This window comes from Olea europaea, chromosome 14 (genome assembly GCF_002742605.1).
Source record: "Olea europaea var. sylvestris chromosome 14, O_europaea_v1, whole genome shotgun sequence".
Lineage (NCBI taxonomy): Eukaryota > Viridiplantae > Streptophyta > Magnoliopsida > Lamiales > Oleaceae > Olea > Olea europaea.
The window spans coordinates 508,641-531,029 of NC_036250.1; the positions used below are offsets into that span (position 1 = coordinate 508,641).

The 22,389-nt window shown below is 37.8% G+C and overlaps 2 protein-coding genes across 2 annotated transcripts; both read right to left on the reverse strand.

The window, feature by feature from the left end:
- Positions 1–985: 985 nt before the first annotated feature.
- Positions 986–8,710, reverse strand: LOC111408677 (protein HEAT INTOLERANT 4-like). Its single transcript, XM_023038417.1, has 14 exons — positions 8,297–8,710; positions 8,147–8,185; positions 7,971–8,024; positions 7,745–7,808; positions 7,358–7,416; positions 6,578–6,702; positions 6,436–6,495; positions 5,977–6,035; positions 3,940–4,019; positions 3,525–3,563; positions 3,340–3,402; positions 3,189–3,236; positions 2,979–3,107; positions 986–1,406 (listed from the first exon to the last, which is right to left on the reverse strand). Exons 1-14 carry the CDS (start codon positions 8,591–8,593, stop codon positions 1,359–1,361), a joined length of 1,164 nt encoding a protein of 387 aa, XP_022894185.1. The 5' UTR covers positions 8,594–8,710; the 3' UTR covers positions 986–1,358.
- A 2,722-nt stretch (positions 8,711–11,432) lies between these two features.
- Positions 11,433–13,834, reverse strand: LOC111409690 (protein HEAT INTOLERANT 4-like). The gene is made up of 7 exons (XM_023039704.1): positions 13,366–13,834; positions 13,216–13,254; positions 13,040–13,093; positions 12,814–12,877; positions 12,427–12,485; positions 11,642–11,766; positions 11,433–11,559 (listed from the first exon to the last, which is right to left on the reverse strand). Exons 1-7 carry the CDS (start codon positions 13,660–13,662, stop codon positions 11,433–11,435), a joined length of 765 nt encoding a protein of 254 aa, XP_022895472.1. The 5' UTR covers positions 13,663–13,834.
- Between the last annotated feature and the right edge of the window lie 8,555 nt (positions 13,835–22,389).

Genomic DNA, 22,389 nt, shown 5'->3' on the forward strand with positions numbered 1-22,389 from the left:
TGAACAAAGGACAGGTAAACATCAGATCAAGTCTTAGGGATTCTTAGAATCTCTATGGCTTTTTGTCCAATAGACCTCCAACGGGTTGGTACTTGGTAACTCACATAATGGGCTATTGGCTTAGTGATAAATTTGCATTGACTGCGCTGTGTCTTTTGACTTTTTATGAGCTCTCAAATCTCAACTCCAGGAGAAAATTTTCGATAGGACGATCGCACGAGATCGCCACCTCGACGAGTGGGGGTTATTGGCTTAGTGATAAATTTGCATTGATTGCGCCGTTTCTTTGACTCTTTATGAGCTCTCAAGTCTCAACTACAGGAGAATCTTCGGTAGGGCGGTCGCACGAGAGCGCCACCTCGACAGGTGGCCCACACAGAGGTGTGTGGGCCATCTGCTGAGATGGCACTTTTTTATAGGGCGCTCGCACAGCATATCGAAGATTTTCTCCAACCACAGAGTGAAGTGTAATTTGACTTTCTTGGATTCGTCAATCTCGTTGTGGGTTTTGTAGTCAACATTGCTACGGGGTTCGCATCAATTGTTATTAGAGCAATGCTCCAAATTAATTGAAGGTTATATCTTTTCGTTACTTGTTAAGTCCTTTCTTGTTTTCTTCATTTTTCCCAATTTCTATTGTCGTTCCTCATGTCGTTTGAGTTATTCTTGTGTTGTTAAATTATCGTCAATTTTAATTCATTGAGTTGTTAGTAGTTTAATCGTATTTCTATACAAAAGGTCCAAAAAAAAACAAAAATTATTGTTCATCCGTACAATACACCGAAAAAAAAATTGATATTATTATTTCTTGTTTTTACTACCAACACAAAAACAACTCTCGAATTGTGAAATTTTTGCTATTCCATTGTGTCAATTCTTCACTTTACTATTGTGTCAATTTCCTAAAATGTAAATCACGAAGTACAAACAAAATTTTGTAGGATGTACAGTGTGTAAATAGAAATGTCATTGAGATATCAAACAATGAGTAAAACCAATTATTCCCGGGTAGGTAAGCAATAAACATTGATGCAACCATTCGATGTTCAATCTTTCCAAAATAAAGTGGTAATATGAACTAGCACAGAAAATTAAGTGTTCAAAAATTACAACCAAAATTGAGAGCCAACAATGTTGTTTTATTTCCTTTGAATACAAGGTGGGAAGAAGTAATCAAATTTTCATTTTTTTGATCTATTTCCTCCACTAGTCTAAACCTCTTTTAAGCTTACATTTTAATCGGGGTAAGATATTTCGTACTGCATCTTCATTCCTTTCAGAAGTTCCTATTTCCCACAAAGCACGTGGTCCGGGGTAATAGATTCTCTCCATATGATAAACTTTCCTTGACAAGTCACTCACAGAACTTTGTGAGCCTTCCCATAGTATCTGTTGATGAATGGAGCCTGCAAAACAAGTTGGCAAACAAAAGAAGTTAAATTTTAGTTCAAATAGTGCCATTTACCATATTCTATGATGCATGGACACAAACACGTATATCTAACATGATACGTGTCAGATATGCCAATACATGATTTTTCAAAAAAGCACTAACACGATACATCGTCGACACGTTGATTAAATTCTTCATTTATATAGCATAAGTTTATTTTTATGCTTAATATTAATTTTTCTTGTTGAAATATTTTAAATATACGTACATATTTGTTATTTACTAATAATTTTGAGTTAAAAATATATAATATTCTAATAAAAAATAATTATGGTAGAATGTCCAAGGAGTGTCGGTATCGACACATGTCGGATACGGACACGGACACGCTATTTTAGTTGAAGTGTCCATGCAATAGAGACCATAATCATAAAAAAATCCACCAGAGGAATAATATTTGGAAATAATAGACTAACAAGGATAAGCATTATTCAGAATTTGATGACTTGGGCCGCAAAGGTTAGAGGACACAATAAAAGCACGGAGAACCAACCGTTGAAAAATACAAAATTCAGGATATAACACACTAAGAGCGTCTCCATTGCATGCAATCCAAGAGGCATCTAAATAGAAAGGCTTCTGGTCTACATATTTAATGAAAAGACAACCTAGTTCAAATTTCATCTCCAATCAGTTCGTCTATAATTCTAATTTCATCTCTATAGGAGAGACAAAATAATAAACACGAGAGGAAAAATTAAAAATGGGAGAGAGAGTGAAAAATATTAAATTATGGTGACTCACTCCATCTAGAAGAGCCTCTACATCTAGATTGTCCTCTTGATAATGTCTAGTTTTTTTCTCGCCACGTCTCAACTAGACATAGTCTTAGATATGTCGCATTTGAAGGCTAACTTCTGTAGACATTGTCTATTTTAGCTTTAAGTGGCAATCATTTTTAGTGCAATCCATGTTAACACTGGAGAACCTCTAAAAACCAGCCAAATTTGTGCTTGTAGTAGAGGCCATAAAAAAGCTACTCAAGTGAATATATAACCTGAATAGTGGAAAGGGCACAAGTCTATCTCTCCACCAACAGTCATTAATTATTAATTTTATCGGGAAAATGCACAAGTTTTGTGGTGCACATTTTAGAACGAAGGATAAAATGACATTTAAATAGCCCACATATTGGATTCTCATTTATTGTCACTCACCTTGCCATCTTGGTTAATTTTTACCATGACATATCTAGGACGCACCTTACATGTACACAGCCCACAATACTGGTAAATGTACAGATCACAAGTTAAATCATGCAATCTTCAGTACCAAAAGATGAAACGTGCCCAACAAGTATTGTTCGACTTCACCATGCCATGTAATTTTAGAATTTGAAATTCCCAATATAAGCAAAAGTGGTTTTCTCAGTAAAACAACTTGCAACTCCTTGTATTTGATGCGCACAGAGTATATAGGTTGGGCGGGAAACGGACCCAATATATATCATGAAGCCAGGAATTTTTTTGGGCTAAATAACACGACTTTTCCTCTTCTAGAATGATGGTCATGAGCAGATATTTACCTTCACACCGGACACATCAGGAGTATCAGGGGTGGACACAGGATAAAATTTGTAGAATTTCATATTCTCAAATGCTGCCTTGGTTTCCGCGCTCATTTCTTCCAAGGCCTTTCTACGGGCTTCCCTGGCCTATACCAAACAAAAAGAGAAAGCAACATTCAACATGCGGTCAACAAGAACTTTGCTGCACTGAACTTTTCAACAACGTACCTCGCGGTTAGCTTTTTTTGCTTCTCGAACTTTCTCTTTCAAAAAATCCTGAAGGAAAAAAAGAAGATACCGTTCATATTAAAGTCAATTCAACAACAGGGGTTTATAACGTTGAGACATGAGCTACATGCACCATGTCATGAATGTTTACCTTGAAAGCATCTTTTTGATCTGCAGACAACTCTTCTTCTTCAATAAGCTTATCCGTGAACTCCTAAACATATTTTGATTTGATTAAGTCAGAGGATATCCCACTCACATCAATCAACATGAAGAAAAGCTTCAATTTGCTAGTTGTTCCAATACCACTAAAAATCATAGATTGCATTGACATACCTCAAGTTCATCAAGTTCCCAATCAAACTCGCAGAAAACCTGAAGAGCAGAATTGACACAAAGTTAGCTTGTTGCTACTATTTACCTGACTTCCTAAACTGATTCAACATGTGTTGGTGTTATATATGTCATACAAGTTTGCCCCATGCCTAAGCCCCTATTTTGAATAGTGATTTTTTAGAGAATGTGTAGTCAAAAAGTAAAGAAAAGTTTGAGTTTATGCGCAGAATATTTTATTATGTAAATGTGTGGCTGAAAATGAGTATTAAAAATAAAGAGTTTTAATTTATTAAGAGTCAGATTAGGGCTAAGCAACATCTAATATTTCTAAAAGAGTTACACCAGGTAGCTCATAATAATTATAATTCAGTTACGTATATGAACATGGGGATTAGTATTACAAAAAGAATCTTACTGGCTTGGGATCTATCGGAAATAAGATCTGAACCACCGTGCTCTGTTCGAATTCATCTTCCTGGAGTGGCTGGTAGAAGTCTGGCAAAAGAAGAAAGGCATCATCAGAGTCATTCTACCGAGTACACTCAAAAGGAACGCCAGTTACTGTCATACGTTCTTCTACGTGAAACCAAAAGGAACATAGGTACTTTACGAATGATCCCATGCTCTTCAACACCACCAGATTCAATAGAATAACATAAATTAGATGGTAAGCAAAAAATTGTTGTCGACATATAAAATCTGCAAACCAGATTTTGATTTACACAAAAAGGTATGTTGATGATTGATACTGAATGCTTCTAACAGCATTAAGAATGTATTCATGCTATACTTGAATTATGAAACAACAATTTGCTTTCATTGTCAATTCTGCATAAGTATTAGAAGTTGTCAACCCGGCATGTTTTCACAATTTATGGGATAGGGTCTGTCATACTATGTTAATGTTCATGACTTGAAAACAGATGGGGCTATAACGGAGAGATCACATAGATCTGCAGAATACACCACACACTTTTATCTCAAAGGAATTTAACGAATTTTCTGAATCATAACTGGAGAAATTCTTGAAGCATGTCTCGAGTTATGATGTCCTGCAAGTATATTAGCCTTGAAACAGATTATGAAATGATTTTTCAGTCGAAAAGACGAATGGAAGTTGGAGGAGAAAACAGGACATCAGAGAATCAAACAAAAAACACACTGCAGTAATCTAAAGTTATAAATAACATGGTCCCGTGGGGAGATTTGGGTTTTATTCAATGATATCACCTTTAGACCAGAATATTACGTAACAGATGCAAGTTTCCATCAATACAACCTAAGAATGATGGTAAATAAACCAATATTTTGCACGCATAAAAGTGACAGTGAGAACAGAATGCAAATACAATCGGCAGAAAAATAACACTTAATATCATATTGACCTTCACCTACGGCATGCCCAACAAAAAAAAAATAATAAATTAATAAATAAGGAGAAGAAGAAGAAGAATATTTTAATCTAGAAAGTAAAATAAGATGGCTTAGTGCAATTATTATTAAAACTTAGGATATGCACTCCAAGAAGAAAGAAAACGTCAAAGCTTGGGCAGAACCATTAATTAAAAATGGTACAGGTGCTTATGGATGTTTCAGAGAAACGTAAAGGATTATGAGCATATTAAACAGGGTTTCTAAAGGTCATTTCTATAATTTCCTGACCAATTTGTAAGATAACAAGCAAGGAGAAAAGATAGATGATAAGGGTTTGGAGGAATTTTATTGGCAAGAAAATACTAGGCCTCTTGTTCTAATACAATCAAAGTTTTTGCTAGATAAAGAAATGGTATGGTGGCTGAAATAATTTAGAACAGCGAGAATGTATTAGAGAAACACAAATCTACTTGATTGAACTGAGGTGTAGGGCATTTCATGAATTCCTGAAAGATAGCAGAGAGTACCTCTGATGGCTCTGAAATAGACAGCATAGCAATTACTACATTTGCATCAAATTCTTTCTCGGGACGCAAATATCAATTTCCTAAGCACACTGTCAACTTCCATAAAAAGTACAGCTAAGAATCTGTTTGAGCCCGTCTAGAGGAGGAAAACTCATTTTTTTATTCAAAATTTGTGTCCCACTTCACATTACACTTCTTTAGTTTGTCAGATGCTATAATGGTAGGTTTGACTCCATTTCTTCCAAGATTCGAGAGGTCTGTTTTCATTTCTCAAGATGTCCCTCTAATTTCTTACAGCAAACCAGAACTGAGAATTGGAAAATATAAAGGAGTAAAATGGTCATTTTGACTGGCATTTGAAGGGTAAAAATGGAAATGTAAATTTGGGTCGTCTAATCGTGTCTGGATCATTTATCTGAATTGGAAGTCTGCAGAATATTTAATCCTACGACACTGCATGAAGTAGCAAAATCTGCCATTAATCTGATTTTCATATGCACCAAACAGACACCAAAGTAAACTCAAATAACAAGGTAAAGTATAAAACTCACAAGGTAAGCAGTACTCAAATTTCTTCACACGCTCCAACTTCAAATGTTTCAAACCGGCCCTGCAACGAAAGAATTTTAGAAATTAAACATAAATTTCCACTGATGCCCTTTCTTTCTCTCATAGTCTCGTATATGCCTCAAAAACACAATAAGAAGTTACTGTGAAGAAAGGAAGCGAAACTAACTTTTACAATAGAACCAATTCTCATATTTCAATTCCAGATATATAACAAATGAGTGAAGCCAAAATCACAATCAAATTTATAAGACTTATCACGCTGATCATAAATAAGATAATCTTAACTGAAATGTTAAACAAACATACTTAATGAATAAAACCAAGTAAGGTCAAACCATGTAGACTGGTAATCTTCATTCCCAGCACACACCAAATAGCCCAAACAGAAAAAAAATTTGACAACAGGAAATGAGACGAGCAAGCAGAAAATAGAATTGTACCTTCTCTGGGTGCAACTTAAAATAAAAATTTGGGATTTAAGTCTTTCAACTTGAGAATCCCTGTAAGCAGTGAAATTGCAGAACTGTCATCCAAATGAAGAAGGAAAGCAAAACACAATAAAACAAATGATAGATTTAATACCTATTTTCCAATGGGATGTATGGAACCCAGTCCATTTTCATCTGCTTCATAGGCAGAATTTCTTCAGTCTCCCTCTGTACTGATTTAATGCCAATTTTGTCAGAAGGGGGAAAAGGTGACACCACCTGTTTAAAAGAAGATATACATAAATTATCAGCAGCAAATTTACATAGAACGATCATGCAGAACAAGGTGAATAATAACACATTTCATATCATACAGATGCTCTGAAAACAGATTCCACTTGACCATTGACTAAACAGCATAAAACCATCACCATCAAACAACAGTCCCATACCCAGTAGAAACGATTACTCAACTCCAAACTCACCCTTTCCGAACAATCCTGCTAATCATGAATCAATTAGCTTCACACTTCATCATATCTGGTTTTTAAAACTTTCCGAGGTTCAATGTGCTCAGCTATGCAATCAGGTTTCGATATTTTGACATTGTTTTTGAGATTGAGTGAGTGGTCTCTTTGTCTTCTAACTATTAGGGGGTGGAGTATATGGTTGAGGGTGACGATCTTGGGTGTGATTGGGAGCATGGCAGGTGAGGGAAGATAGAGTGGTTTTTAAAGAAACCAAAAAGTTCTAGTCTTTTTTTTTTTTCTCTGTCTGTATTCTAGATAAGTGGCCAATGGCCACTGTTTGGAACCAAACAGAAAGCAAAACAGAAGGATACAACTCAATTGGAAACAAAAAGTGGGAACAGTTAAAAAAAAAATGAACACAATTATGACAAAAGCGATTAAATATCTAATGTTTGAGGGCTTACAGCAACCACAACAGGAATCATTGTAACTTTTCCTTGACCCCGGAAAGAGACCAATTGTGCTGCAGGAACAAATTAACAGTTATAAAGCAGCAAAGGAGCAGAATCATAGAGCCAATCAATTGTGATCAATAGATGTTAAACAACTAAGCAATATGTTAAGAAACCAATGACAAATACTAATTCAATTACCAATAAATTATAATAGAGAGAGAGACAAAAAGGTTCAAATATTTCAAGAAGAGCCAGATAGGTTACTCCTGCCAAAATACCTCATTAAGCACAGTGCGCTGTTCACTCTATTATATTAAACATGACAATTAATTCGAATTGCACAGTGCATGTGATGTTATCAAAGAGTATATGAAGAATGTTTTAGATTCCACTTACGCTCTGTACATCCAAAGAGGTAGACCTTTTGGTTGTATAACAGCCCACCTTCTTCAAATGCATCCTGCCACCAACCCACAAACAGTTTTAGCTTCAAAATTCCTAGAAACTTTTCTTTTAATTTCACAATTCTGTTCTCTGAAAGTCTAACTAGGACGAAAGGATAGATAAACATAAATTTAGCTGGTCGAAGTCAAATACGGGGAATTAACATTAGGCAACTCACTTCTAAATTTGAGAAATTCCAGTTGTATTGATACACCATGTCCAACTGATCCCACTGGCATCCAAAGAAGATAAAAGAAACTTCAGAAAAATATAAAATGCAAACTCAGGAGCACTAAAATTGCACATGAAATCTTCATGGATGCTCAAAATCTGAGAAATTAATTAAATTCAAACCTCCGTGCCAACTGGAAAGACCTGTTGCCATAGGTCTTCCTGCACAATGTCATTGCAAAAATATTAATAAACAAACTTCTATAAATTATTCTTCAGCGTGTTCCAAGAATCAATATAACACAACTTCATGTTACATATCAAAGTAATTACCAAATTCCTCTTGTCAGGAAAATACTCCTCCTCGGCCTCAGGCTTCAGAGTCTTGGTTCTCTTAGCTCTACCTTTAGCAGCTTTCTTATTCGGCTCCTCATCCACTTTCGTGCTCGGCTCCTCCGGAGCTGGCTCATTTAGCTCTATGTAATTCTTTTCAGCCGGCTTTCTTTGCTCGTCTTTGCTTCCCTCAGCCGATTGGCTGGGCTCATTCTTCTCATTCTCCTCAATCGGCTGTGTCGGCTCCTTGAAAGCTTCATCCTTGTGAGTAGTTTTCCTCTTAGCACCTCTCGTCATCGCGTGTAGCTGTATAGATCTTTAGAGAGATAAGATAGATAATCTAGGGTTTGTTTGTTCCCTAAATTTGAATTCACCGGAGCAGAAATCTGAAGGCGGAAACAGGCGGATGGAGAAGGGTCAATTTTGTGCATCTATATATACTGAGACAAAATTTTTGCGCGTGGAAACTACTCGATTGGAAAGGGACATAATTTCAGGCATGATGCACTATATCACTCTCTTGTTAGCAATTTTACTACTGATCCTCACCTATTGCTCTGGTAGTAAATTGGTGTTACACTTTTAAAATGTAGCAAGTTAATCCTCAGAATTTCTTTATAGATGCACTATCAGTCTACAAATCTAAATTTGCTTGTGGAAGAAATGATGCAGTTGTAGTTGGATAAGTCATGTTTGGGTATCGATTGAAATCTAAATCAAAGTTAACAATTAATTTTTATAAAATATTTCATGGAATCCTTAACTTTTTTACTTTTATCGAAATATACTAAAAAACTAATTAAAACCTCCACCAAACGGGGGTAAAATTACAATAAATTTGAAAACTCTCTTTTTTATTGCTCTATCGTATTCTCTCCATGCCTTTTATCAAAATTTTAACTCTTCTAATTTTTTAAAATTTGTTTATCAAAATTTTAACCCTTCTAATTCTTTAAAATTTGTTTATAATTTCTCTACAATTATCATATCTATTATAAATTTTCACTTTTCAATCAAATTTTCAACTAATTGGAACCTAAATTTGCAATTATTTCCTATTCTATTTGTGTATATAGCACTTGTCTGAAATGATTATATAAAATTTAATTTATATCTAACGAATTGTATTTATATGATTGATTATTAATATTGAATATTGATTATTTGTTTTCTCTTTCGACTACTTAAATTGATTGTTTGTATTAAATACACAATTTTTTAAAATATAAATATGCATTTTCTTGTGATAAGCAAAATATTTATACAAAGATTGTTCAAAATCAAATGGAAGAAAATGATGAGCTGCATTTTTCGGGTAAATATGAATCATTCAAAAATCAAGAACAAAGTATTCGATTTGTACAAAATTTGATTGTGCCCTCTAACTCAAGTTCTATGCGTTCGTTCCTGATAATACTGACTAGAAAATATTCTGGAGCAGCCCCTATCCTTTGACTTTTGTAGCAAGTTGGCCTCATATTTAAAATGGAGTATTTTAGTGCTAGATCATTCAATGATGTTATGCAAGAATGGATATTTTACGTCCAAAAGTTTGTCAAAATTTAACTAAAGAAATTTATATAAATTTAATTAAATTAAGTAAAATAATAAAAAAGAAAAAGGTAATATGAAAACATATTTATCAAACCTCCAATCTCTTAATTCCAGGCACCCCCACTTTTATTTATTTTCATTTTAATTAGATTTAAGTGTAACCCACCTGTTGTGTAATATAATTGTGGAATAAAGTTGAAAATTTATGGATCTCTATGTTTTGATTTTAATATTGAGGACAATATTGGTATAGAAATGATAGATTGAGGATCAAAGATGAACTTTCATGTTTAATTCTTAAATATTTGACCGGGTCGGGTAAGAATAAACCGGTACAGTAACTTACCCGACTTCGAGTCCTAGACAAAGAATAACACGAGGATCTGAGGCTAAATGGTAGGTGACCCGGCCCATTTACCAAAAAGGCCGTTGACCACAGTCATTTACAAAAAAATGTAAAAGATTTAAAATCTCACATTTGCCTTTCAATTCAAAAAGAGAGAAAAATGAGAGGAAAAATAGAAAAATCCAAAATTGAATTGCGCTATTAATCATCTTCTACACATTTAATCAAACTAGTTTTTTGCTTGTGCAATGCACGGGCAATTTTATTTTAAGGTAATGTTAGTATGTCGAACGATAAGGATTGATGGGAGACACGTGCATAGGATTAGGCTAGCAAAATGAACTTAATTTGATGATGCAAATTTTCATATGATTTACCCATGAAATACAGCTACGAAGCATTGGAAAAGCACGAAGAAATCAAGAAAACTTCAACTTAGATACAAAACAAGTACCAAACAAGAGCGGTACACTTCCTCATGGTCAATGACAAAATAATACAATTTTTGTACATAAATAATTTTTCCTTTTTAAAGGTTGAACCCCAACCTTAAGGGTCCCCCACCGCCTATACCCTGGAGTATCGTAAGGGAGGTAAATCGCAGGTTATGCCTCCAAGGGTACAGGGTGGAAGGCTGCTTGTACACTTGCACTTACCCAAGAGCCAAATCCATATTTCAGGATTCGAACCATTGACACAACAGCCTCAAGTAAAGGTGGATTTCTCCACCCTCTCCTTTTACCACTTGGAGATGTGCCCTGGGGACAATAATTTTTCCTTTTTAAGATGCACGCTAAGAAGATCTACCTTCAAAATTCATAACAAAGATTTAAAGGGTAATAAAAATAAAGAAAAAGTTTTACTCGAGAAGTTCCATGTCTCTTTATATTTGTGACTCATTTATTGAGAGTCATTAAGATATATGTAATATAACAAAAAAGGAATAGTCACATTAATGGAGTAATGGTGACAATTTTGCTCCCCTGTCCTAGTTTATGTTTTGCCCAAAAAGTTCCTGACATAGTTAATAGACTATAAAAATCAGGTCAAAGAAAATTCAAGCATGAAAAGTAAAAGGTTGATCTGACCTTGTAAGAGTATTCTCTTTTGGATCAAATGGCCACTTATTTATATTCTTTTATGTACTTCTATATATTCTTAATGTCTTAATTTCTTTTAATGTGCGTGAAGCCCAATCAACGATACGATTAACACGGGCTAAGAAATAAAGCACATTTAGCCCAAACAGAAAAAAAATTTGACAACAGGAAATGAGACGAGCAAGCAGAAAATAGAATTGTACCTTCTCTGGGTGCAACTTAAAATAAAAATTTTGGATTTAAGTCTTTCAACTTGAGAATCCCTGTAAGCAGTGAAATTGCAGAACTGTCATCCAAATGAAGAAGGAAAGCAAAACACAATAAAACAAATGATAGATTTAATACCTATTTTCCAATGGGATGTATGGAACCCAGTCCATTTTCATCTGCTTCATAGGCAGAATTTCTTCAGTCTCCCTCTGTACTGATTTAATGCCAATTTTGTCAGAAGGGGGAAAAGGTGACACCACCTGTTTAAAAGAAGATATACATAAATTATCAGCAGCAAATTTACATAGAACGATCATGCAGAACAAGGTGAATAATAACACATTTCATATCATACAGATGCTCTGAAAACAGATTCCACTTGACCATTGACTAAACAGCATAAAACCATCACCATCAAACAACAGTCCCATACCCAGTAGAAACGATTACTCAACTCCAAACTCACCCTTTCCGAACAATCCTGCTAATCATGAATCAATTAGCTTCACACTTCATCATATCTGGTTTTTAAAACTTTCCGAGGTTCAATGTGCTCAGCTATGCAATCAGGTTTCGATATTTTGACATTGTTTTTGAGATTGAGTGAGTGGTCTCTTTGTCTTCTAACTATTAGGGGGTGGAGTATATGGTTGAGGGTGACGATCTTGGGTGTGATTGGGAGCATGGCAGGTGAGGGAAGATAGAGTGGTTTTTAAAGAAACCAAAAAGTTCTAGTCTTTTTTTTTTTTTTTTCTCTGTCTGTATTCTAGATAAGTGGCCAATGGCCACTGCTTGGAACCAAACAGAAAGCAAAACAGAAGGATACAACTCAATTGGAAACAAAAAGTGGGAACAGTTAAAAAAAAAAATGAACACAATTATGACAAAAGCGATTAAATATCTAATGTTTGAAGGCTTACAGCAACCACAACAGGAATCATTGTAACTTTTCCTTGACCCCGGAAAGAGACCAATTGTGCTGCAGGAACAAATTAACAGTTATAAAGCAGCAAAGGAGCAGAATCATAGAGCCAATCAATTGTGATCAATAGATGTTAAACAACTAAGCAATATGTTAAGAAACCAATGACAAATACTAATTCAATTACCAATAAATTATAATAGAGAGAGAGACAAAAAGGTTCAAATATTTCAAGAAGAGCCAGATAGGTTACTCCTGCCAAAATACCTCATTAAGCACAGTGCGCTGTTCACTCTATTATATTAAACATGACAATTAATTCGAATTGCACAGTGCATGTGATGTTATCAAAGAGTATATGAAGAATGTTTTAGATTCCACTTACGCTCTGTACATCCAAAGAGGTAGACCTTTTGGTTGTATAACAGCCCACCTTCTTCAAATGCATCCTGCCACCAACCCACAAACAGTTTTAGCTTCAAAATTCCTAGAAACTTTTCTTTTAATTTCACAATTCTGTTCTCTGAAAGTCTAACTAGGACGAAAGGATAGATAAACATAAATTTAGCTGGTCGAAGTCAAATACGGGGAATTAACATTAGGCAACTCACTTCTAAATTTGAGAAATTCCAGTTGTATTGATACACCATGTCCAACTGATCCCACTGGCATCCAAAGAAGATAAAATAAACTTCAGAAAAATATAAAATGCAAACTCAGGAGCACTAAAATTGCACATGAAATCTTCATGGATGCTCAAAATCTGAGAAATTAATTAAATTCAAACCTCCGTGCCAACTGGAAAGACCTGTTGCCATAGGTCTTCCTGCACAATGTCATTGCAAAAATATTAATAAACAAACTTCTATAAATTATTCTTCAGCGTGTTCCAAGAATCAATATAACACAACTTCATGTTACATATCAAAGTAATTACCAAATTCCTCTTGTCAGGAAAATACTCCTCCTCGGCCTCAGGCTTCAGAGTCTTGGTTCTCTTAGCTCTACCTTTAGCAGCTTTCTTATTCGGCTCCTCATCCACTTTCGTGCTCGGCTCCTCCGGAGCTGGCTCATTTAGCTCTATGTAATTCTTTTCAGCCGGCTTTCTTTGCTCGTCTTTGCTTCCCTCAGCCGATTGGCTGGGCTCATTCTTCTCATTCTCCTCAATCGGCTGTGTCGGCTCCTTGAAAGCTTCATCCTTGTGAGTAGTTTTCCTCTTAGCACCTCTCGTCATCGCGTGTAGCTGTATAGATCTTTAGAGAGATAAGATAGATAATCTAGGGTTTGTTTGTTCCCTAAATTTGAATTCACCGGAGCAGAAATCTGATGGCGGAAACAGGCGGATGGAGAAGGGTCAATTTTGTGCATCTATATATACTGAGACAAAATTTTTGCGCGTGGAAACTACTCGATTGGAAAGGGACATAATTTCAGGCATGATGCACTATATCACTCTCTTGTTAGCAATTTTACTACTGATCCTCACCTATTGCTCTGGTAGTAAATTGGTGTTACACTTTTAAAATGTAGCAAGTTAATCCTCAGAATTTCTTTATAGATGCACTATCAATCTACAAATCTAAATTTGCTTGTGAAAGAAATGATGCAGTTGTAGTTGGATAAGTCATGTTTGGGTATCGATTGAAATCTAAATCAAAGTTAACAATTAATTTTTATAAAATATTTCATGGAATCCTTAACTTTTTTACTTTTATCGAAATATACTAAAAAACTAATTAAAACCTCCACCAAACGGGGGTAAAATTACAATAAATTTGAAAAATTTTCTCTTTTCTCTTACTGTATCTTACGCTCTCCCTCACACTTTTTATCAAAACTTTAACCCTTCTAATTTTTAAAAATTTGATATAATTTTTCTACAAATTTTCACTTTCCAATCAAATTTCCAATTAATTAGAACCAAAATTTGCATTTTCTCCTATCTTAGTTGTGTGCCTAGAATGTGTCGAAACTGATTATATCCAATTTAACTTATATTTAATGAATTGTATTTATTTGATTGAATATTTGTTATATATTTTTTCCTTTCGATCACTTGAATTAATTGTTTGTATTAAATACATTACAAATTTTTAAAACATAAATATACAGTTTTTTGTGATAAGCAAAATATTAATAAAATGACTGTTCGAAGTCAAAATGATGAAAATGATGAGCAAAATATTAATGAAGAAAGCTTTTTAAATGTAAATCTGTATTTTCTCGAATCGAGTACAAAATTTGATTGTGTTCCCTAACTAAAAATTTATGTATCCACCGCAAGGCAAGCTTCACGCAACTAGGTGGTGATGAGTCAGAGCCAACGGTCGTCCTATGGAGTAAAGTCATGTATGGAACAAATTTTAAAATAATTAAGACATGGAAAAAATTGTTTGATTTTTTATTTCTATTTTTTTTAATTGAATTTTGGTTGAAAATTTTGAGGATAAATAAATTTGATTATATAGGGATTTACCCCAAGTGAGATTGGCATCCGTTATTACTATAAAGATATTTCCTCGAGAAAAATGCTTCTAATGCTATTCCATGACATCGAAAATTTATATAGATTTCAGAAAAGATTGACTATTGATAAGAAAAAGACACACTATGGCTGAGAAATACAAATATGATGTACTAAGTATTGGTACTAACTACTAAGTTAAAATTGTTTTAAATGGTATAAGTATAATAAAAGAATAAATACGAAGAAAGCTATATCAACGTATAGACATGGTTCTAAAAAAAATATAACATTTATATCGCATATATTACTTTGGTCATGCAATTTATAATTGTTGATGTCAAAATTAGCAAGGATAATTTTAAACAAACTTTAAGAAAAAAAGGCAATTGATGCTTAGAAAAGATCACAAAGATGTCATTTTAGTGTGATTGTGACAGAAGTCGTTATATGAATTCGCTCTGCTTTAACAAGGATCCTATTCAATTATTTATATATAGTTTTAGCCGAAATTACATCAAATCAGCAACAGTGTCGAGCTCAGAACTCGGGTCGTCAAATTCTCCTGTAATTGGTCGATGAAGTCGGTGGTCACGTGTCAATGTATTATCCAGGTAATGATGACCTGTAAGGGGCTGGAGTTCGAGGACTAGGAATTGGTTGTTTCGGGCGGCAATGACGTCACCTGTTGCAAGTGTATTTGATTGATAGGGTGATGTGACAAGGGGTAATCATGATGTTTTTCCGACCTGGGGTGTGGGTCGAACTTACGTTTAACTGAGGTAGGGTTAGCAAACTGTTTATACTAGATCGGAGTTCGGATGTCAACAGTTATCCCCCAGGTCAGCTCTACCGTAGGGGGGCTGACCTCAGTGATGCTTTCTCCAAGAAGTACATTTATTGCTGTGACAAGTGCCATCTTTTGAAGTGGATGAGCTGTACGCCATTTATAAGTAGCTTCTTCAGCAAGTTTGGCCAAAACTACGTCGTTTTGTCTCCCAGACTTTTGAACCGTTGATATTTTTCCTCTATTTCCGGATGAACGGCTCAGATCGCGCCCTCTCATCTCCCCTTTCTTTAAATCCATTTTTGGTCAATCATTTGTCTTCCTATTTCGGTGGTTTTACTTTCTCAAATATTTGGGTGATTTCCTAAGTTCATATTCCCGTATTCGAGTGAGGTCGTTTTCCCAGTTCGTCTCCCAGGTATCCTTCTGTTCTTATCTGCTGCCTCCTTTCAGTTTGTGCTTCTTTTCCTAGTTTATACATGAGTTCAGACGAGTCTAGAGTTCATTCCTGGGGCAACCAGTAGGAAGAGTCAATCTCCTTCTCGATGAGTTCGTCTTCTAGTTGTAGGGAAGTTTTTACTCTCATTCCTATTTTCGTAATTAACCTGACTGACTTAAGGCGTCCTGTGATGGACTTAGGACTTGAGGGTTCCAAAGGAGTAGGTAGATCCAGTAAGGATGTTGAGGAGAGTAATTCTAGGGAGTGGGGGCGAGTTCTTATAGGTCGGTTGTGACAGGGGATGTGTTAGCCAGCTGGCGAGCTAAATACGTCATTCCTAGTTCGGTAGTTATGATAATGCCAGAGCCATCTGACCGAACTGACACTCCTCCTAAGGGATGTGTTGCTCTGAACTCGGCTATCCTTCAGGCAGGTCTTAGGCTTCCTTTTCCTAGGGTGATTCGTAAATTCCTTTCTTCCTGGGGCATAGCTCCCATGCAGCTATGCCCTAATGGGTGGCGAACCTTAATAGCCACCCTCATTCTGTGGAACCAAATGGGGAATCTCGAGCTAAGTGTCCAATAGTTCGATTCTCTGTTTACTTTTAAGGAGGATGCGAAGAACTCGGGCTGGTGGTACACAAGCGTTAGGCCCAGGACGGGAGGTTCTCTGGTGTTAGACACCCCTTCCTCAATTAAGAAATGGAAGGAAGAATGGTTTTATGTATTGGGGGAGTGGCAGTTTCATTCTGCCGAGGTGAATAGGGAGGACGTGGTTCCCAGGCTCTATCATTCGTTATGTAAGTGTCTTTTTGGGTTTTAGTCTTTTAGCAAGGCGTATGTTTGACGAAGTACTGACCTCGGTATTTTTCTTTGTGCAGATTACAAGAAGAAGACGTTAACCAAAGATACACAGAGACGAGCTGAAATAATAAGATTATTACCTAGAAAGCAAAGGTCCTATAAGTTTGAAATCTCAAATTCGAACTTATACCAGGCTGGATTGCTGCAAGTACGAGCTTCAAGTTCGGCTCCATCCAGTTCAGGTAAAATTTTGATCTTCATTCGCGGTTTGTGATTTCTTTATATATATTCATATTTTTTTGAACGTTTTGCTACTTCTTCAGATCATCAAGACAAAATGCGGGGCTACAAGGCAGCTAAGGCGGCGGCTGCAGCTAAGGGAAAGAAGAGAGAAGTCCCGGAACGGATGAAGAGCTGTTCTGAAGAGGTGGAGGAGGAGGTTCCATTGAAGAGGAACCGATCTGTGCCCCCGGCATCACTGAGAATTCCTGAGGTAGTACCTTTGCCGAGCCCAACCCTGTCGTCCCCTTCGTTGCCATCCCCGACTGTCTCTTCTGCTGTCGGGACCAGTTCTCCGAACTTACAGGATCGGTGCCTAGATTTATAGAGACCGAGCTAGGAAAGTCTGGTGGGACACAGACCAGAAATATTTTTGGACTATCTTCGAGCTCCTTTTCTTTCCAGGGCAATGACTGTCGCACTCACTTCACCTTTGAGAGAGTCGGCCAATCTACTTACCCGGAGCTGGGGTGAAAGAGAGCAGGGCTATCTGAACGAGATGTCCATTGGTGAGGCTTTGGTCACTGCTTAGCTCCATGGCCACTGTTCAGTTTTATACATGATGGCAGTGGCGGATAAGGTATACCTCTTACTTGATTTTTGTTTAATTTTATAACTGTTTTAATGACTTACTTGATTTTTGATTTTTGAAAAACAGGTGAAGTCCGAGCTGGACAAACTCATAGAGGCAAAAGATCAGTCTTTCAATCTTTACAATAGCATAGAGGCTGAAAAACCCAGTTCGCTCTGAGGGAGAAGGAGTACGAGGAGAAGCTGAACCAGATGGGGATCGAGCTGAACTCCAGGCTCGATGTCGAGGAGAGATTGATGGAGGAGATCAAGGCGTTGAGGGCCTCGAAGGAAGAGGCCAGAGCTCGGGCAGAAGAGGAGCGCGACAAAGTCAGAAAGACCATTCAGAAGGTACAAGAGGCCAACGAAAGGGCGAGGCAGGCCACAAAAAAGGCTGAAGAGGCTGAGGCCAAGATTTATAGAGCGGTGAAGGCCTGGAAGGAGTCCTCCGATTTTGACGTCGTGGCCCAGGATGTCTACGTGGTAGCCCTGGAGGAATTAGTGGGGCACATCAGGAAGGAGAGGCCTGATCTTGATGTGGCCTTTCTAGATGAGGCACTGGAGGGGCAGAAAGAGGAGTTGTGGAGGTTATCGGAGTCGGCTGGAGTCCAGGTATTATTGGCAGCTCAGGATGTTGAACATACTACCCCAACCCCCTAAGACCCTTAGGCGATTAAAAACATTGATTTTTGGTATTTTAGTTTCTCAATTTGTTTTTGACTTGCGATTGAACATTGTTTTGATTGTTTATGACATTTTGTTTGGAATGGATAATTGTTTATGTTCAGTACGGTTTTTCCTCACAGACTTAGCAAAAATTGTAAGAGCATTACAATAGCATGTAGAATTACTTTAAATGAATTTTACTTAGTTGTGCAGTACTCGCTTTCCGAACCAGGCATATACATTGGGCATTTTTACTAAGTGTAGTACCACGTACGACCTTAGCTCATCCTGCAAGTAGAGCAGGGCTTTATAGATTCCATAGGAGGAATTTTCCACTAAGTGTCGCAGCACATACGGCCTTAGATCGGCCTGCATATAGAGCAGGGCTTTATGAGATTCTTTAGGAGGAATTTTCCACTAAATGTCGCAGCACATACGACCTTAGATCAGCCTGCTTATGGAGCAGGGCTTTATGAGATTCCTTAGGAAGAATTTTCCACTAAGTGTCGCAGCACATACGACCTTAGATCGGCCTGTGTATGAAGCAGGGCTTTATGAGATTCCTTAGGAGGAATTTTTCACTAAGTGTCGTAGCACATACGACTTTAGATCGACCTGCATATAGAGCAGGGCTTTATGAGATTCCTTAGGAGGAATTTTCCACTAAGTGTCACAGCACATACGACCTTAGATCGGCCTGTGTATGGAGCAGGGCTTTATGAGATTCCTTAGGAGGAATTTTCCACTAAGTGTCGCAACACATACGACCTTAGATCAGCCTGCGTATGGAACAAGACTTTATAAGATTCTGACATATTGCTGAATAAAATGTTTAAAAATAGGAAGTTCCTTTTTATTGATGTGATTAACATTACAAGGGGGCTTTTTCCATTCACTGATAGTACTGCTTAAGGTGTTCGGCATTCTAAGGATGGGGTAAGGATCTACCCCCCAAGTCTTCCAGTTCATATGCCCTTTTTAGCAGGACCTTCGTTATTAGATAGGGACCTTCCCAATTCGGACCCAGGCATCCACTGCTGATCTCTCTTGTGGTGAGGAATACCTTTCGTAAGACGAGGGATCGTACCTCAGATTCTCTTTTTCGCACTTTTTTGTTATAGTACTTAGCGTTCCGCTGTTTGTAAATGGCATTCTTAAGTTCGGTGTTGTTCATTTTTTCCTCGGTTAGGTCGAGTTCCGTACGAAGAGCTATGGGGTTCCTTTCTTCATCGTAATTAGTTATTTACAGCGAAGGAATGTTGATTTTTAGTGGGATCACGGTCTCTATGCCGAAAACCAGTGAGAACGAGTTTCTCCTGTGCTTGTCCTTGCAGTAGTATGATAAGACCATAACACACTAGGGAGTTCTTCGGCCTATCCTCCTTTAAACAAGTCGAGTTTTGCTTTCAATGTGTGCTTAATAATCTTGTTAATGACTTCGACTTGACCATTTGCCTGTGGATGGTTTGGTGATGAGAAATGTTTCTTGATGCTGAGCTCTTCGCAGAAATCCGAAAGTCGTGCGTTGTCGAACTGTTTTTCATTATCCGTAATAATGGAGTGAGGTATGTCGAACCTGCACATCACTGATTTCCACAAAAAGTTGTTTGTTTTCTGTTCGGTGATGGTGGCAAGGGGCTCTGCCTCGGCCCATTTAGTGAAATAAACCACTGCAACGATAGCGAATTTTACCCCTCCTTTTCCAATGAGCATGGATCTAATTAGGTCAACCCCCCATTTTGCAAAGGGCCAAGGTGCTGTTATTGGGTTCAGTTCTCGCTGTGGAGTATTTATGATGGGGGCGAGGCGCTGACACTTATTGCATCTTTTGACAAATTCAAGGGAATCTCGTCTTATTGCAGGCCAAAAGTATCCTTGTCGTATGATCTTGTGAGCTAGTGCGAGTCCATCGGAATGGTTTCCACATATTCCTTCGTGAACGTCCTGCAGGGCGTGCTGAGCTTCCTCTTTGTTCAAGCACCTTAACAAGGGCGTGGAATATCCTCGTTTGTATAGTATATTATCAATGAGAGTGTACATAGCCGACCTTGTTCGGAGCTTTCTAGCCTCTGCAGAGTTTTCGGGATTTTTTTCGATTTTCAGGTAAGCGATGATCTCGTCCTGCTAAGTTGGTTTGGGGTCTATCATTATAAGGACCACTTAATCCAGCTCGGTGGACGGTAGGGATATTCTTCCTACGGGGATGCTATTGAACTCCTCGATTCCCTCACCGGTGGCCAGTGCATCGGCGTGATTGTTCTGAGATCGGGGAATTTGTTTGACTTGGGTGGTGTTGAACCTTTCAAGTTCTTTTTTCACAACTCGTAGGTAGTTGTCCATCCTGTCTTCTTTCGCCATATATACACCGTTGACCTGATTCACGACTAGTTGGGAGTCGCTGTGTAGGATTAGGTTGGAGATCCCTAGTCCTGAGGCCATCCTTGCTCCAGCAATGAGAGCTTCGTACTCAGCCTCATTATTGAGGCTTTGAAGTCAAATGGCAAGGCTTCGCAGAATATGCAGTGATCAAGGTTGATTAATACAATGTCGGCCCCAGATCGTTCTCAGTGGATGAACCGCCGACATAAAGTTTTCAAGGGGTTTCTTTCTGTTGTTCTTCAATTGGGACGTTGCAGAACTCAGAGACAAAGTCGGCAAGTGCCTGACCCTTTATAGAGGAAGGGGGCGTGTATTTGATGTCGAATTATCCGAGCTCTACTGCCCATTTTACTATCCGTCCAGAGGTGTTGGGCCTTTGTAGCGTTTGCCTCAATGGAGAGTTGGTAAGGACCTCAATGGAGTGTTCCAGAAATATAGCCTCAGTTTTCGCGCTGCCATCAGCAGGGTGAATGCCAGTTTTTCTACAGGCAAATATCTGAGCTCGGCTTCGTGAAGCGCTTTACTTACGTAATAAATCGAATGTTGAACGTCATTTTCTTCTTGGGTTAGAACGACACTAATGGCATGCTTTGAAACAGATAAATATACCTTCAGGGCCTCGCCTGCCTTAGGTTTTGAAAGCACTGGAGGTCGGGCTAATTGTCTCTTTAGCTCGTTAATGGCGTCCTGGCATTCTTTGGTCCATTCGAACTTCTTTCCTCCTCGTAACGTGTCGAAGAAGGGCTTGCAATGGTCCGTAGATTTGGAGACGAACCGACTGAGGGCGGCAACCCTTCCGATTGAACTTTGTACTTCTCTGGGTTTGGTTGGAGGTTTCATTTGGATGATAGCATTTTTGAGATTCTTTTCTGTTATGTCGATCTCCGAGAGATCTGCAATGATTGGTCTCTTTGGTTTGGCTTCCTCGGCTTGTGTGTTCTTCCTATTTCTTAGCATGTTGACTTGTGGCCTTGGCAGGTCGATGTTGCAAGCCCTTGCGGTGGCTTGATCTCCTTGGATAATTCCAATTCCGTAAGGGGTGGGAAATTTCACGCAATAATGATAAATTAACGTGGCAACCTTTAGTTCGTGCAAAATGGACTGTCCCGATATTGCATTGTAATTGGACGGTAAATCGATCACCATAAAATTCGCTAGGATTCTTCTTTGGCGAGGAGCTTCGCCCGGCTCTACAATAAGGACGATCTGACCTAGGGCTTCGATAGGATCCCCAGAAAATCCCTGTAGCTTCCTTAGATACGGTTGGAGGTAGCGGACCGATATTTCCAACTGCCTCAAGGTTCGTGAGTACAGTATGTTGACCGAAATTCCATTGTCCACTAGAGTGCGGTGGACTTTTACTCCAACAACCGTCATTGTGACTACCAAGGCGTCACTCTGGTCTTGAAGGATTCCTTCAGAATCTTCTTTTGTGAACCAGAACGATTCAGGGTCTATGCCTATCTTAGGGGTTCGATTCCAGTAGTTCGACATGATTTTTGCACTTCGGGCTTGCCTTCGCCTGGCCCTTTTGGACCCTTCAATATACTGATTTTCGCCCACCATCATTTTGA

Coding starts and splice junctions, on each gene's coding strand:
- LOC111409690 (XM_023039704.1), bottom strand. CDS start 13,662: ATGACGAGAGGTGCTAAGAGGAAAACTACTCACAAGGATGAAGCTTTC. Junction 13,255..13,365: donor TTCCTGACAAGAGGAATTTG/GTAATTACTTTG, acceptor GACATTGTGCAG/GAAGACCTATGGCAACAGGT. Junction 13,094..13,215: donor TCTTTCCAGTTGGCACGGAG/GTTTGAATTTAA, acceptor TTTGGATGCCAG/TGGGATCAGTTGGACATGGT.
- LOC111408677 (XM_023038417.1), bottom strand. CDS start 8,593: ATGACGAGAGGTGCTAAGAGGAAAACTACTCACAAGGATGAAGCTTTC. Junction 3,403..3,524: donor GGGAACTTGATGAACTTGAG/GTATGTCAATGC, acceptor AAATATGTTTAG/GAGTTCACGGATAAGCTTAT. Junction 1,407..2,978: donor CTGATGTGTCCGGTGTGAAG/GTAAATATCTGC, acceptor CTTGTTTTGCAG/GCTCCATTCATCAACAGATA.